A 17,797-nucleotide genomic window follows, 5' to 3' on the forward strand; every position below is an offset into this window, starting at 1 on the left:
AGAATATGCTTTGAACTGTTCTAATAGCAGAATGTCTCGCCTTAGTAAGTGTCCGAGCATTTATTTTGCAGCTCTGAAATTGCACTGAATTAATGATAGTCTACCTGCAGCACTGTCCAGAAGAAGTGTGGTAGCCAAAAGCTGAGTAGGCAAATTTGTTCTGAACAAACTATGTATGCCTGTTCATTTTTTAGCTGTGGAAATATAGAGCTATATAAGTGAACATGGCCCCTAAAAGCACCAATAGAATTTCATCCCCAAGAAACAGTTCCACAAAAGTAAAATCTTTTACTCAATTTTCCACTTACACTTTTATGTCAGACAAGACATGTTTGATGTCTGAATTTACTTTGTGTTATACTTGAGCTATGAGGCTAACATAAGCTAATAAATAATGGAAGCCTAGTACTTAGCATTATGCAAACTACCTGCATAAATCATCACACACATGCTTCAGACTCTAAGTTGTTGAATGAATACAAGTAGATGTTTTCATGTGGTTTCCGACACTGTATGACATATTATCTATAAAACATCTGAACAGTCATAACCATCTCGAAGTCTGAATTTTTTCCATACATCAGTATGTCATACAGTGTCAGAAACCACATGAGCAAGTCTGTTTCAGATTACTTAACAACTTAAGATGGTTTGAGGCACAAGCATAATGATTCAGTTGTTCAGTTTCCACAATGCTAACTGCTGTGCATAATGCTGTGTTCGACTTGGCTCAGAAGTGGGAAGTCAGAGCTTGGAATTGGGTTATTTTTCACCTCCATGCATTCAAACTACAAAGAGGGGGAAAAACATAGGCGCCTCCATGAAAATGAGTTTTGTTAGAAATTCCCAGCTGAGGGGGAGTATTGTTTGATTTTTTTTTCCTAGTCAGGGATGGAAAATCCAGAGTTACGATTAACACGGGGCTACTTCAACAGTATTTTGTAGCTACGTTAGCCTCTTAGCTCCAGTGTAAAACAAAAGAAAAACTTCAGACACCAAACATGTTTTACCTGATGGGCTACATCTGGTATGAGGGGAAAACTGTCTAAATTAGATTTTTTTTGCCAAACTACACTGTTTTAGTGGCTAAAACACAAGGTGTAATAAACAATGCATCTGTTTCTTCCTCTCCAGTCAGCGCTACTGCATCTGTAACCCTGGCGTGGTGCGTCAGTTTCGAAACCCAGACACCATCTTCATTCTGGCCTTTGCCATCATCCTCCTTAACACAGACATGTACAGTCCTAATGTAAAGCCTGAGAGGAAGATGAAGCTGGAGGACTTTGTGAAGAACTTAAGAGGTACGAATCTCATCAGTCACCAAATGGAATGCACAAAAGTGTTTAATTCTCCATCAGAGAAATCTGTCACACTACAAAGTGGCTGACACTTAAATGAACTCTAATTGAATCTTATGTAGATGTTATAAAACTGATGAATGACTGCTGTAGAGCAATTTAGCAAGTTATAACTGCACAATTAAAGCAAAGCAACCTCATCCATTGCTGTGATGATCATATGGGATTTAGTTTTAATGCTTTGTTGTAGTTTTATGTAGAACTGCAAAAGAGCAAGATAAATACAGATGTGTACTACAAATTGATAAATATAGAGGTGTGCTTGGATGCAACTTAATTTTAAATGCAATATAAGTTGAAGTGGTCATTAATTAGATTTTTAGGAATGTGCAAGTGAATGTTATACACATTGCATGTATTGTTCTCAATGACAACATGAGCAGAATAACACTGTTCAATAGGGGCGCGGGAAAAAATTGATTCTTAGATGCATCGCGATGCGGACGTGAACAATTCTGAATCAATTCACAAATGTCAAAAATCGATTTTCTAAATATTTAATTTATAACGTAATGTTGACAGAACGCAAAAGGTGGAACTTGGAAGTGCAGAAGTGCAGCGCCCGGACAGTCTGTGGCAGTACATAACAAAAACACAAGTGTAAGAGCAAGAAATCCGACCGGCTCCCTCTGCATTAAAAGCCAGGTTAGGTCAGGAGTCAAAACACAAATGATAAGAAGAGCCATTTTGTCCTTCCAACAAAAATCAAACCACCTTGGGAACCGCAACATTTAATGTGCAGTATGTCTCAGTATGTGCTGAGTATGTGCTCCTAGTATAGACTAAACAATGTAAACGAAAACACAGATTTACTTCGCTCTGCTTTAAGCTTCAGCTATAGCTGCTTTCCTCCCATCTCCGCCAGAAAACTTTTCCTCAGAAGTTGGTCAGTTTCTTGTAAAATGTCTCTCAATGACTCTTTTATGAGGCTGAAGTCACTTCTTATTCTCCAGCTTCTTGTTCGAATTTAAGGTGGAACAGGTAAAAAAGATATTGGAAGTAAATTCATTATGGATCATTACAAATACTTTGCTTTAAAAGTGCCAAGTCACTTTAAATAACAATAACACCGAGTCACTTAGTCACTTTAAAATGTATATTGTCTCTATATTCTGTGTATATTTTGTATATATTTAATATATTTCAGTTGGTTTTTCTTGTATTTTTATTTTTACTTATTTACTTTCTGTGGAGTGATTACCTGTGCCTCACCACAAGCATTTCAGTGCATACATGTCCTGACATGTTGTGCAAATGACAAATAAACTTGAAACTTGAGCTCACACAGTGAGAAAATATAAATGCTATATAGAAAAAAAAGATGCATCAAGATGCACCGATAATCGTTTTATAATCACATCGCAGCCCTCTGAATCATAATCGAATCGTGAGGTGCCTAGAGATTCCCACCCCTACTGTTCAAGTATTGAGAAAGATGCACTGCTATTAATCAGTACAGTGTCTCTATTAGGCAGCTGAGAATTATCAGAATTAATATGCGTGGATACCTCTTTGTCGGTTTATTGAATTATGTATTTTGCTAACAATGAATGAAAGCAGATAACACCACTTACAAACTCTAATTCCAAAAAAGTTGGGACAGGTTTATTTTACCATACGATTTTTTGTGTGTGTAAATATGTGCTTGTTTCAACACTTAGTAATCAGTTGGGGATTGAAGACATTAAGATTGTTAAATTAATGAACAATTAAAAACAATGTTGAAATTATAAAGTATGTCTCTGAAAAAAACGTTGTCTAGAAGGAAGCATATGTTGCTCTGAAATGCATATATATGTTTCGGTGTTAATGTCGCCTTCACAGTTGTGCAAATTACACCATGGGCACTAATACACCCCCAGATGAGCTTGAGGCCAGAGAATTGGCGGTGTTTTGGATGTTAAAATATGGCTTCAGCTGTGCATAGTACAGTCTTAACTTGCATTTGTGGATGAGTGATACGTTGAAGAATGTTGTTGTTCACTGATGCGTTTTTGACAAACTGATAAGCCTCAAACTATTGTAGCTCATAAAGGGCTAGACCTTTTCTCGATGCTTCTGTTATGCCCAAACATTATTGCATCACCTCTTTAAAATGATTTTTTTCAACATTTCACAACATTCTTAAATTGCCCCGTTTGAAGTTACGTGAAACGTTGCAGACATCAATTTCAAAATAAGCACATATTTACCAAAAAAAAAAGTTAGTGAGGTGAAACATTAAATATCTTCTATTTTTACTGTTTTTGTTTAAATGCATCTCAAAATGTATTTACACATCACTGCTTTCTGTTTTAATTGCATTTCACACAGCTATTTGGAATTACGGTTTGTAGTATTATAAAAAATAACTGATGGCTGCAGACTTGCTACTTAATGTCAGTGGCGTTAGCAGCCATTGACACTGTCACTTTCAGTTGGACAGTTTTTCAGGTATTAGTTTTGTGTGGTGTTGTTTGGTGGTTATTGTGGTTAATGTAACACTATGCCAAAGGAAGAAGTTGCCTCTTAGGCATGAATAGATTTTGATTTGATTAAATGATTTTGTGTGTGTGTGTGTGTGTGTGTGTGTGTGTGTGTCTGTCTGTGTGTGTGTAGGGGTTGATGATGGAGAGGACATCCCTCGTGAGATGCTGATTGGTATCTATGAACGGATCAGGAAGCGTGAACTCAGGACTAACGAGGACCACGTGTCACAGGTGCAGAAAGTGGAGAAACTCATCGTTGGGAAGAAGCCGGTGAGTGACCTCACCACATCTGCTACACTTCACCATCATCCATCTGGAGCTGTTCATCGCTGTTCATCACTTAAGCTCTTAAAGTGATGGTTCAGCTAATACTCTAATTTTCCCCTTTATCCTAGATTTATTCCATAAGTAAAGACGTTTGGTTTGCTTCTTTAGGTATATGAAGCTACAAAGTTGTAGCTAACAAGTAATGGAAGTGTCAAAGCTGCCTGACATGCTTTTTCTATAAAAATGAGCAAATATGTGGAAAAAACGTACACTTCAAGATGGTTTTTAGCATTGTTTTTAGCTATTCTACGTACCTTTGTCTGTTTTTATAGATAACAGTGTGCCATACTGTGTCAGAAACCACATAAGCATGTACGTTTGAGATTACTTAAGGTCTCTGTGTAGTTTGAGGCAAATGCAATATCAGTACTTAGTAGCTACACTAGCCTTGTAGTGTCAGTACAAACCTAAAGCAAACATGGTACAGTAAAAATGTCTTGGCTGCTTGGCCTGTTTGGAGTTTTTTTTGTTCAAAAAGCTTACGGAGACACAGCACATCTCTACTAGTGATATAGGATCCATATCTTACTCATAGTCCTAAAAGACTGACAGGCAATATTATTTACACAAAGATGCCATAAGAGTAAGGTCAGAGTGGCTTCTTTATCTGCTCTACTAATGCCTCTGCCGTGGGACAGATATATAACCTGCCATCTTTAGACCTTCATGGTCTCTGCCTCTGGTTTGTGTGTGTATATGTGTAGTCCTTGGAAAGTCAGGCCGCATGACTTTGCTTGATGCTCTCTGCAGTAGTAGTAAATAGGATTAGCTTGTCCAGAGAGGCCAGCAAAGCCACTCTGAGATCAGCGCTGATCTACTGAAAGCTCTTCCTCCGCTTTGCCACTGTGGCACAGGGCAAAGTTAAGTTGTCCGTCATGGCATGTGAGGAAGATTCTGTCAAAAACTTAATCATCCGCACATTGTTTTTACAACAGGGAACCTCAGCCTTGTCATCTTCTGGTGGACAAGGGTGATATGACATGATATTGTCATTAAGATCCTAAAATCTGTTAGCTTTGTCTAACTATGCATTACCTATCAAATTTAGCTTTTATTAAAAAATATCAACAGAACATATGTTAATTTTGTTCAAAAGTAAATTTATAAGAAAGTAATTCTGAACAGATTGTGCTGGCACAAGTTCATTGTTTTAAAGAGCGAGAGATGTAGGAATGGAAGCAGAACAAGAAAAGAGAACTGACAGAAAGAGAGGAAACCAGTTTTGGGAAGTTTAAAGCTTATCCAATTGACCTATCCATGTTCCACACAAAACTGCATTCATTCATAACTACTATTGTATGATTGACAAGCTTGACAGAACTTTGGCAAAAAATCCTGTTTTACTGTTTTTGACTAAATAGATATACTTTGAGTTATTCATTTAAAATAATATTTATTTTGTGTATGAACACTTTTAGTATAGATGGGGTCAAAATCTTTGTCATATTCCTTGGAATAGGATGAAGTGGTACAGATCCAGATATGCAGATAAGTGCCTTCAAGTCCTTATTTTTCCTCAGCCATAGTCCAACTATAAAAAATGTCTGTTGTGGATAGAACTCTACAAAAGATCACAAATTAATAACACTCAATGTATGGATTTTGAAGAAGAAACTGCAGTGCGTGCTACAGTTTCTCTTTGGGTTGAATGGAATTTTTGCCATTGTTCTGTAAATTTGTCCAGCCTTAAACTGGTATAGCGTACTTTTAGCACTATTTTAGCACAAAAGAACTCATTTGTGGGTAGAGCAGGAATAAGTCAATTGTCTTGAGGGTAAATGTGCTTCAAATCATCCGATTTCAGAAAAAAAGGTGACTGACTGATCCTCTCTGATTAGTCTAATATTTTCAGGAAGGTATGAGTGGCCAAAAGATGGGGTGTAAAACTGTAGACTTGAATCTTGCTTAATTTCTAAAATATATAGTGTTTATACAATATTAATTATAATACTAATACTGATGTGTACTAATACTGATGTGTACTGATCAGTGTGTGTGTGTGTTTTTGTTTTTTTTTGTTTTTTTTTTCCAATTATTGATGCTAGATACATTAAGTAGCCTCTAATCTTTGTTTTTCTGCTCATTTGTTGTTACCAGCCCACTATGGAGAACATAGTCCATTATGATGCTTTTGATGATTTCATATAGATACGCCCCTTTTTGTGATCGAATTATTTTATTTTCTGTTAATCAAGCAGCTCTTTATCACAATAATAATCCCCTAAAACAATCCCCTTTTTTACCCATCCCTCCCTGATATAGACAGGTCCTCTAAGGTTGAGATTAAATGCATGTGTATTGATGCTAGCGTCTCGCTCACCCAATCTATCAGCCGTCCTCTTAGAATGGAATTTTAACATCTTGCTAATTTCATTACCACTGCTAGCATCTGCTATGCACTCCATCTTCAGCCACTACAGGCCTGGGGACAGTAATAATTACCATTTAAGCTTTAATGGAAAGTGCATGCATGACTTGCAGTGACACGCAGCCTTGTCCCTCATGAGCCTTTGCCTTTAACACCACGGGGCCTCAGAGGAGACGCTAATGCGGGCTCCTGTAGAGCTGAAATGAAGGAACCACACTGAGGCCCCCTGCCTGCAGTGGCTGTCACTGCTGTAATTAAACTCTGGCTAACTGAGACTTCCTGGTGCAGCAAAGCACAGTAGCTTTTCTCCTCATTATAACCTCACTCAGACAACAAGAGAGACATATGCTGCCTGTCAAAAGTTTGTGGACACCTTGTCTTCTTTTGAAATTTGAACTTTTTAAACTTTTCAGCAAGAAAGTATTCACTGCAAATATTTTGCTAGCATAAAACAGCTATTTGCTAATTCTTGCTTATATCACATCTACACACAGCTTCATGTTCATCAAAGTGTCCTCGTTGGTATTGGTTTTGTAAAACTCTTCAGGCACAACTGCGGTTTAAACACCTGAAAAGTTTAAGTGTGAATGAGTGCTAATATGACATTCTGCTTCTTGAGTCTTTCTCACACCTTCTCTCTGTATTTTGCCTGTCTGACCTCTTTGTTTTTTTTGTTTGTTTGTTTTTCAGATTGGCTCACTCCACCATGGCCTTGGATGTGTATGTATCTGTTTTCCTACTTTAGCTTTCTTTCACTGTTACTTGTGTTAAAGGTATTGTATACATCAATATTTTATGCAAAATGTATCCTGATTGATGTAGCAAAACTTTATAGAACCTATGTGGTCCTATTTATAAGATTTAATTATGTTTTATAAAAATTACTACTACTATTACTACTACTACTACTACTACTAATAATAATAATAATCTTTATTTATTTATTTACACTTTTCATACCTGTGGCAGCTCAAAGTGCTTTATAGACAGGTGATGAAGCTTATCAGTAATAAAAGAGATTATGAGTATTCAGTTAAAATCTTACAAGGCAAATACAAGGTCCACTTCAGGTTCTATTAAGTTATAAAGTCCAGTTTAGGTTCTATAAAACTATAAAGTCTATTTTAGGTTTAAGAAAACTGTAAGGTCCAGTTTAGGTTCCATAGAGTTATAAAAAGTCCAATTGAGCTTCCATAAAGCTGTATGGTCTAATTTATGTTCTGTAAACTAATAGGGTCTAATTAGGTACTGTAAAGCTGTAAGGTCCAATTTAGGTTCTGTAAAAGTGTAAGGTCCAATTTAGGTTGTATAAAGCTGTAAGGTCCAGTTTAGGTTCTATAGAGCTGTAAAGTCCTGTTTTGGTTCTATAACACTGTAAGGTTCAGTGTAGATTCTGAAAAGTCATAAAGTCCAATTTAGGTTCTATAAAGTTATAATTTCCAATTTAGGTTCTATAAAGATAAAAGGTCTAGTTTAGGCTCTATAAAGCTGAAAGGTCCAGTTTAGGAACTATAAAGCTGTGAAGTTCAATTTGGGTTCTCTGTGAGGTCCGGGTTCTTGTTCTATTAAGCTGTAGGCTCCAATTTAGGTTCTAAAATGTTATGACATTCAGTTTAGGTTCTCAAAAGATATGAGGTCCAGTTTAGGTTCTGTGAAGCTGTAAGGTCCAAGTTTCGCTATATAAAGCTATAACAACTCATCTGAAATCAGAATAACCTGTGTTTATTAACAACCCATAGTTCCCCTTGATTTTATAACTGAATTCATTAGGATTTCTGTATCACCTGAAGGGGCTGCTTTTCTCCATTTTGATAAATGTGGGTTGTGTATGTTCTTTTCTTGTAGGTTCTTTCTCTACCCCACCGCAGGCTGGTATGTTACTGCCGACTGTTTGAGGTGCCCGACCCAAACAAGCCTCAGAAACTTGGCCTCCATCAGAGAGAAATCTTCCTCTTCAATGACCTCCTGGTGGTAAGAACAGCCTGTTTGTACCGTTTCTGCCTCATTAGTGCAGGCAGGAGTTAGATAAGACTAGTTCTGAATGTTCAGCTCAATTATGAAGTTGTTTCTAATGTGGGACGCCCACTGGCTGACATAACCAGCAACAATAGGGCTGATTTGCCCAAACTGTGAAAGTGACCTTTGAAAAAATACTCTCAGTGCATCAAAAGGCAGCCAAGTTAAAATAAAACATACTGTTTTAGCCATTGTGCTAGATTTGTATGTTAGATTTATTTAGTAGTTCTTAAAAATTACATTTAAGACAACATATATATAGTCATTTCTTAGATTTACAATTGTTAAAAACACATTATAAAACAGAGTTTCAGTTCTAAAGTCTGATTGGTCTACAAACTTTGCTTGGCAAAAGAATAATTTATATTAGAATTATGAAGACTGTGGTTAGTTGTAGCGCTACCAATTGCTCCAGTCAGTACCAAGCTACAATGATGTAATTTACTGTGCTCAGGCTTAGGTGTGGCCTCTTGCAAAAAGAGAACAGAACAGTCACATCCTTTTTAACTTTATAATCAAAAGTCTTTTGAAGATATCAAGGTAAATTTTAAAATCAAAATTATGAAACCAAAAAAGGCTTTTTTTTTATCACTGTCTAGTTGATTATCAGTTAGCGAGGTTAATGTGCTAAAGTTTTTAGCTAGCAGATCAGATTTTATCATGGCTTGCAGTGTGGAATTAGTTGTAGCACTGTTACAAATATAGTTACTCCACAATATTAGCCGTGATTAAACAATGTCGTAACTGTCAATCAGTTTGAATGTCTTAGCTTGTGCCCCTGTGAAAATGCAAATCAAACCTAATTCAATCTGAACACTTTCAATTTGTTGTTTTTGATCAGTTTCTTCTTGTTCACTTTATCACACACTACATTTTACACTAAGTATAGCCTCAACACTACTTACATTTTCATAGTTTTATGTGTTCTAGAAATAGGACAGTTACCAGTAAAGAAATCTGTCGCTAGATATGCCATTTTTTCCATAAACGAGTTTTCAGATTAAATTCATTTCATGATATTTTCATCTGCTATTTTATGGAGTTATGGAATAACTGAAGTTTAGGGGAAGAACCGTGCCTGAAACCTCTCCTCCTTCCAATTTAACGCTCTATAAATTAGCATTTCTACCTTTCATTTTCCCATGACAAAGTTTTTGTGACCCCACCACCCCATCTCCTCCTCGTTCCTCATTTCTGTCGGTCTCACCACCGCCCAAAGGGGAGTTCTGCCTTCTGGCTCCAAGCAGAAGCGGTCCAGAGCTCTAGACCAAGTTCTCAGAGTTCTCGCCCATACATTCAAGGCACGTTCCGAACTCGCAAAATTCTGGATTTACTAAATACTTTGCAATGTGGAATAAAACATGAAAGTTTCTACATATGTTATCAGGTGTGGAACTCCATCCATGCCTGTCAGCTGTTATTTGATAAGACTGTCCTTCACACACTGCCAAATGTATGCACCCACTCCAAAATGCTGTCTAGCACTGAAGGTTGTTTTTGTGCAAATAAAGAACATTTACTGTATAATGGACAAATAGTGAATATATATCGTTATATCCATCACAGCATTAGTTAATTGAGATGTTACATTTGACCCCATACCTTGTTACAACTGACCTCATGGGTGTGAACATTTCACAATGAACGGAGCAATAGAAGGGGTTCTTGAACAGCAATGATATATTATTATTTTTAAATAATTGTTACATAATTATTATTTTTAAAAACATTGTGTAATTTATTATATTATATTTGGTCAGCATTTTAAATAAGATTTTGCATAAGAACCGTGACGCTTTTAGTCATCTGGGCCATTCTGTTGACATTCAAGTGTTTTGCACTCTCACTTACTCTGTCTTTCCAAAAGCCTATATATTTAGTGAATGGGGGAGGCTGCTTAGTTCTATGGTGTGGAGAGTCATCTCCTGAGGATAAGCAGCAGCAGATGGGCTCCTGAATTGTCTGCCACGTTTCTGATTCAGGTCACCAAGATTTTCCAAAAGAAGAAGAACTCTGTGACATACAGCTTCAGGCAGTCCTTCTCACTGTATGGCATGCAGGTGCTGCTTTTCGAGAACCAGTGTAAGTCACACTCCAAACTGTCTTATCCTGTGTATTTATTGTATTTTGTTGTTTACTTAGAAGCAAAAGCACCCTATAACGTTTATATGATACACATTCTAGTTCTAATGCATTATAGAAAGTGTAGTGAATTCAGCATTTTTTATGCTGGTAATGTTGTTCTTAAGGCCTTTGACATCAGATTTGATGTCATTATTGCCATCTACTGGGCTCGCATACTCTTGTCTTCAAATTGTTTTTATGGTCCCATGCGGATGGAGAGATTTTGTGGTTGGTGTAAGCAGGGATTGACTGATTGATTGATTGACTGATTGACTGAAAGGGGAAAAATAGTTTTCCAGAAATATCTTTGTGTGTGGACAAGGCCTAAATTTGCCCCTGCTCTTTTCCAGATTACCCCAATGGCGTCCGGCTCACCTCGGCCATCCCAGGTGCTGACATCAAAGTTCTGATCAACTTCAACGCTCCGAACCCACAGGACCGCAAGAAATTCACAGACGACCTACGGGAGTCCATCGCTGAGGTGCAAGAGATGGAGAAGTACAGGATCGAGTGTAAGGCTCTTTTTCTGCTTTTCCTTGCCCTTCATTACCTCATCACTCATCAGTCTTCTCCAGAGACTCATGCACTAGTAGGATGTGAACTTCTGAACTCTCAGGCTTTTTTCCTCTTGCTTTTCTTCTTTTTTGTGCAGCTGTGTTCCGTTTTAATGACTTCAGCATGTGTCTTGCTGGTCTTGGTCCACTGCAGTGTTTTCACTGGCTTTTCTTTTAGCTAAATACAAACTAGATCCAGAAGTGTTATAGTAAGACAGTAGGATGTTTCTTGAAGAGTGGATTTGATCAGATACTGGTGATTAATGACATAATTCAGTAGTAAGAATACAGTTTGCACATTACTGTTTTATTACTATATATGTGTGTTTTTACATATACTTTCAAAATAAATACAGCGTGAAAGTTCAAAGTAATTCAGTGTAGAGAATGCCACCAAATGGAATTCCACTGATTTTTAAAACAAATTTTTTACTTTTTTTTTTCTTCTTGCATTTATTTTAAATGTTGGTGTGAGTACAATATGTATGCTGTTCCATGCAGCTGAGCTGGAGAAGCAGAAAGGCGTGGTCCGGCCCAGCATCTCCCAGAGTTCTGGGCTGAAGAAGGAAGCAGGGAATGGTAATCTAAGCCGCGGCAGCCTGGACGACAGCTATGCCATAGGGGAGGGCCTGAAGAGGAGCGCCCTCAGTAGCTCCTTACGCGACCTTTCAGATGCAGGTGAGGTCACAGGTCACCTCTTCTAAGGAGCGCACTTTATTAATTGTTTATTTGTTTACAGTTAAGGATCACAGGCCAAACAGTTAACTATGAAACAGTAGAGATGTGCAGATAATGAGACATTATCTTTGATAGTGCTATATCAGTGACACTATATGGTATATAATTTGACCTGGCTATTAAGCACTTAGGAAAGGTGTAGCTTAGTAAACTGAATATAATATCAAAGTGGAGAGTCAACTTCTTACTTTTAATGAGTGAAATTCATTTTAGAAGTAGATTTTCTTGGTCTTGCTGAGAATGATCTCAAATGTACGCCTCATCTGAACAATACCAGCCCAACATTATCCATTTGCAGACCTAAAAAGCCAGCAGCAGTTCTACACTTGTAGTTTCAGAGCATACCATGGATTTAGGTATGTCCTAAGCATTTTGGTAGAGATTGCAAGATACCACTTTTTATAAAGCGATACTGTTAATACTGATATACATATATCGGTTGATGCTCAAGGTTTTTTAGGATAAGTTTGTTACAGGATTGGATTGTAATTCATATTTTTTTTTCCTCCAATACCGATCTAGCATTTTCTGCTGTAATTATTCCAGTACAGATACCTGGTTGGACCACTTGTTTGTAGCTAAAGTTATCAGCTAGCTATCTAGGCCAAATAGCTAATCTAATTCTTAACTGTTATTTGAATTAAGGCAATTTGAATAACATAAATGTGAGGTGTCCACGTCTTACTTTTAATGAGTACAAATTAATTTTAGAAGTAGATCAACGCTGCACTGTTGTTCTAGGTCTTGCTAAGACGTGCCAAGTAGCTAGCTTAATAACTTACTAGCATATGTATCATGGTGAATGTATACTGCCCTGTACAAATAGAACCCAAAATTATGATAGATATTTCATTAACCAAAAAGACACACAGTTAACTAGGCAGCTAAAATGAAGTCGTTACTTCCAAGCTTTAAAATTGTCAGTCAAACTACAATAAAATTATCTGAACAGTCGTGGCTAATTTTTATTCTGCATGATTTAGTAGTTGCTTGTCTATGAAATGACCAAAAGCTATTAAGGAATATCACAAACTTATAACATATGCCACAACATTAATGGACACAAGTCTAAAGACATATAATGCCCTGAAACTGCAGATCTGTCACTGCTGCTGACTGTCTGGGTCTGCAGTTCAGAAGCAATTGCCTTCTCTGCAGCCAGTCTTGCACTTAGTTTCAAGCTGCATGCTGGCATGATAATCACTGCCCAGTAGAAACACAAAGGTGTGAACTAGTGCTAGCAGGGGCTTTTCTGTTAGCGCAGCCAAAACACAATATAGCCATGCAGCCAGAGAGCAGGAAGTGCTTAATTCAGGAGACACTGGGTTTGCAAATGTGTATGTGAACAACATGGAGTGCAGATGTAAAGCTCCAGCCCCAGTGGAGGTGACAATAAGGTTCCTTTGCTTACTAGGGACTACTGTGTTCCTAATAATGGCTTATTAACATTAGCACTAAGCACATGGATTACGAATAAATAGTCTGTCTGCTTAAGAAAATAACAAAGTAGTGTGATTGTAAGCAAGAAAATGGAGGAAAACAAAGACTTTGTTTGGGTTGCCACATTTAAAGGAAAATGAAAGAAGATGAATATATATAAAGGAGCCATTATAGGAGTCTTTAATGCAGAAATCCAGATCATTCCAAAGGGTTCACTGACTTTTTTTCTTGGAACTATAATGCTGAATTGAACTATCCATGCCCTGCCTGCAAAATGTGTTTTTCTTAGCATCTGTTGCAAGCTCAGGCAAGTTAAACAGACCTTAAGCAAATATCATTCAAACCATCCTTTGCTAGGGGTCCAAGAGAGCAGAACTGACCTTGTTTTGTCTTTTGGGGGGTTAGATGGCTCTACCTGCTGACGTAACGGAATCTTTATTGACAGTGAGTTAGCAGCAGTTCAGTAAGATGTGGTGGTGCCTTACATGCCTTCACATGTAATCATGTGCTAGCCTTCATCCTCCCAGTTCATCTTGTGAATTCATAAAGCAAATCTCATTCAAAGTAATGACGAGTTTGGAGATATAGTCACTATATGATGAATTTCCAATAAAACGCTGGATGAGCAGGTGTCTACAAACTTTTGGACATACAATTTAAGGGTATATGTAATCCATATGGGTTTATAACTCTAGATTACTTTTTTTAATATAGCTTGCATTACAAAGAATTGTTGAGTTGGTTCTAGAAGGTACTTTTACGTATAGTGTAGGAGTATAGCGTCATTGTCAGAACAAAACCTTCCATCGCCATAAAAGCATTTTTTTAACTTAACATGTTAATGTAAAAATGTAAACAAAAAAAACATTTTAGCTTGGTTTAATAATGTTAATTGAGAAAAAAAACATCTACCATAACAGTGTGACCTTTCACACTCATGTAAAATAAATATAATTTGGAATTAATAACCGCTTGAATTTAAGTATTTTGTTGTATGCTACAGTTTGTCACAAGGCTGAATAGTATTTTGCTCTGTAAAGATTGGAAAGTCTCTCTACAGTTGCTACAAAAAAGGCATTTGTGGGCAGAGCATGGGTAGGTCAATCAAATCCTTCCAGTCCATTACCTAATTAAAATAACATCTTTCCTTTGTCCTATTGTCATTTCCCTTTCTAGCTTCATATACTGTAATACTGTTAGGTAAGGTACACCTACAGTCATTTTAAAGGCTCCCATTAGGTGGCAGACAGTAGCAGCTGCCCTTTATATCATGCTAGGTTAGAGAAGTGCTAGAAAGTGCTAGTGCTAGTTCTTCCTTTTCTACCCTCTCAACCCAGGCGACCCCTATCCATCTAACCCCCCCCGTCCCCCCGTCCTTCCTTCCACACCTCGTACACCTGTTGTGCTAGCGGCTTGTTGTGTGTCGTCCCTTCATTAGCGTCCCCTATAGGCAGGCAGTCTGTCTGCTGCTCTATCTATCACGCTGTGGTGTGATTTTGAGCGTTACTCTGATCTATCGCATGTCCCGCTCAGGCAAGCGCGGCCGCCGCAGCAGTGCGGGATCTCTAGACAGCAATATGGACGTAAGTACCGTACCGTAGGGCGCATCCTGTCAATCAAACCGCCGCTCGCCGCTCCTCCTAGCAACACGTTGCATTGTGAAAAGGGGGGGTACTTCACAAGGCAGGATTTTTCAGTTAGATAATGTTTGCGTAAAAAGTCAAGGATGTCCAATAGAAGTACATTCTTATTGGACATTCCTCACTTTGGGATCAAATTAGCCATCTAACTGTTAACCGGAAAATGTTGCTTTATGATATACCCTCCTATCTCTTTGTCTCTTTGGGTTGTTCTTTTGCTTTATAGTTTTAAAGAGATTATTCAGCCAAAAATCAAACTGACATCATTTTCCTCCTTACTCCAAAATGCTCTTGATCTGCCAGCATCAAGACTGGTGTCTGACGTTTGCTTCTTTAGCTTTGCGCTGGAGCTTCAAGGCCAGACTGATGTAGCTAATGAAAGTGTCCAGTTAACATCTGCAAACAGCATGCCTAAAATGCATAGAGTTTTTAAGTAATCTCAAATAAACATGCTTTTTGTGGCTATTTTGCTGCAGAATGTCATTCATCTAGTTTCAATCACCACCAATGTGGACAATTCTGACCCACAAAGTTTCTCTAGAATGGATAATTTTACATCAAACCACTCTGAATTACTTATTTTACATCTTAAAGAGTTATTTATGCAGAATTTTGAAAAATTGATGGAATTCCCTTTTAAGCATGCAGTTTGTACAATACGAATTGTTAGCTACATCAGCATCATGGATCCAGTACAAAACTACAGAAGCAAGTTTCAGACACTACACAATCTTGGCTGTGTAAATTGTTTTTTTGGCTGAACATTTGCTTCAAGTTCTTTCTTTTAGTGGTGTTTGTGGCAATAGAGTTGGATTCACTGCATGAGCTACTCTTCCTCCGATGTAGTCTGTGCTGGATTATGGAATGGGGCTTTTCCCTTTGGATTGCATTACTCCTCTTAACTTTGATGCATTTACATTAGCTGGCATGATGCTACTAATTTGTGCACTTTCTCCTTTGAAGGCCAAGTATGCAGGTCTGGCATGTTTTTTTTTTTTGTGATACAGTTTCAGCTCTTTTCATTCACGTAACTGTGGTGCAAGTGAATACTGGTTTGTTCTGATGTCGAAAAGAAACAATCCCTCCATTTCCTCTCCAGCCTTGACCCTATGCACCTTTTCCTCTCCAGCCCAAAGCACCTCTTTTTTTAAGCACAGAATATTGAATAATACAGGAATAGTTATATTTCATTCATCGTTGATTAAGACTGATGAGTAATGTATAGCTTAGTTTACAGGATTAAAGTTAAGCAATTTTAGTAGCTCAAACCCTTTCAGTTTGTCCGTTAGCTATTTGAATTACACAAAGGACAGAGGTGCCCACATGTTAGTGCAGCATTACAGAAAAATATTCCGCAATAATAGTTTCTGTTCACTAACTTGATCTTGCCTGTTTGAGCTTTTGCATGGAATGCATGGCAAATCCAGTCTCCACTCTGTTCTAGTCATTGACTCTGGCAGCTGAAGGATTGTTAGCGCGGTGTTTCCTGAATGCTGTAATGTGCAATGAAAAATGTGAAATCCATGTCGTATTGCATTGCTTGTGACTTTATTGGAATTTTCTGTTTGCACTGCAACTAAAGCATTTAAAAATGCATTATGCCTAGTACAATGAATTACCTTTCTGGGACAAATCATGTTCAGACATACAGTATATGTCAAAGTTTGTAGACACTTCTTTAATTAGTGAACTCAGCTACTGCACCCTGCTAGTAGGGATGCTCTGGAGCAGCTACTTAAGACCTCCAAGCCCAATGCCATGCATCAGCTGGAGTGGTGTAAACCCCCCCAACATTGGGCTGTGGAGCAGTGGAAATGCATTCTCTGTAGCGCTAGAGCTCCATCTACCATCCACCTTTGGGTTAAATTGGAGTGGCGAATTATGTTTAACATCCAGAGCTAATCATCCAGCCTCAGTACCTTGCCTCACTAATGCTCACATAGCTGAATGGAATCACAATTTCACAGCAATGCTATGACTTCGTAAAGCCTCCCCAGAACAGCAGAGGCTATTACTGTATCAAAGGGGGAAAAACTATATTAATACCATTTCAGAAGAAATGCTGGATGAGCAGGTGTCTACAAACTTTTGGACATGTAGTGTAAGGGTATATGTAACCTGTGTGAGTTTATAACTTTAGGTGACTTTTTCATATAACTTGTATTACAAAGAATTGTTGAGCATGAATGTAGTTTTCTAGTCCAGAGTGACTTTAGACCTGGAGGGCCACAGCACTGTAAACTTTAGTGCGTTCTCTGACTCAGCTAACCAGTTAATTAAAAGCCCTTTGAGGCATAGTTTGGCAATTTACACAATTTCCCCCTTGCTGTAATTGTAGTTAAGCAGCAAAGACATTTTGGTGTCTGTCCTGTGTTTTGTCCAATTATCCTCAAATCAGATACGTTACACTCTTCACACACGAATATAGACAGTTATGGTATTTACAAATGACTATAAACAAACTACATGTAAGATATTGAGATGCAGACTGTACTGTTCTGCTCTACTAAGTCCATATCCAGCTTGAGCGCCTGGTAGGTGGGAAACAAATCTTTATTTCTTATACATGTGGAACACTAGTCTGTTCATATAGCATCAGTTTAAATCAAGGAACTGTTAAGCAATAGTACCCACTTCTCTCCCATTCCCCCAAATGTAGTAAAGCCGAGACGTTTGGTGGTTTAAGTTTGCTTCTACAGTTTTGCACTGGTGCTACAAGGCTAACGTTGCTAACAAGTAATGGAAGCTAATACACTAACTAGCA

At 37.8% G+C, this 17,797-nt stretch overlaps 1 protein-coding gene across 1 annotated transcript in view; it reads left to right on the forward strand.

Annotated features, from left to right (window-relative positions):
- iqsec1b (IQ motif and Sec7 domain ArfGEF 1b) overlaps window positions 1-17,797 on the forward strand; it is a 45,967-nt gene that overhangs the window by 22,948 nt on the left and 5,222 nt on the right. The window contains exons 6-13 of the mRNA XM_036560218.1: window positions 1,135-1,301; window positions 3,957-4,096; window positions 7,212-7,241; window positions 8,367-8,492; window positions 10,520-10,619; window positions 11,012-11,173; window positions 11,717-11,893; window positions 14,927-14,976. Coding sequence (XP_036416111.1) covers window positions 1,135-1,301; window positions 3,957-4,096; window positions 7,212-7,241; window positions 8,367-8,492; window positions 10,520-10,619; window positions 11,012-11,173; window positions 11,717-11,893; window positions 14,927-14,976 — 952 coding nt within the window. The remainder of the gene's footprint in view (window positions 1-1,134; window positions 1,302-3,956; window positions 4,097-7,211; window positions 7,242-8,366; window positions 8,493-10,519; window positions 10,620-11,011; window positions 11,174-11,716; window positions 11,894-14,926; window positions 14,977-17,797) is intronic.

Source organism: Colossoma macropomum, unplaced genomic scaffold (genome assembly GCF_904425465.1).
Source record: "Colossoma macropomum unplaced genomic scaffold, Colossoma_macropomum, whole genome shotgun sequence".
Classification (NCBI taxonomy): domain Eukaryota; kingdom Metazoa; phylum Chordata; class Actinopteri; order Characiformes; family Serrasalmidae; genus Colossoma; species Colossoma macropomum.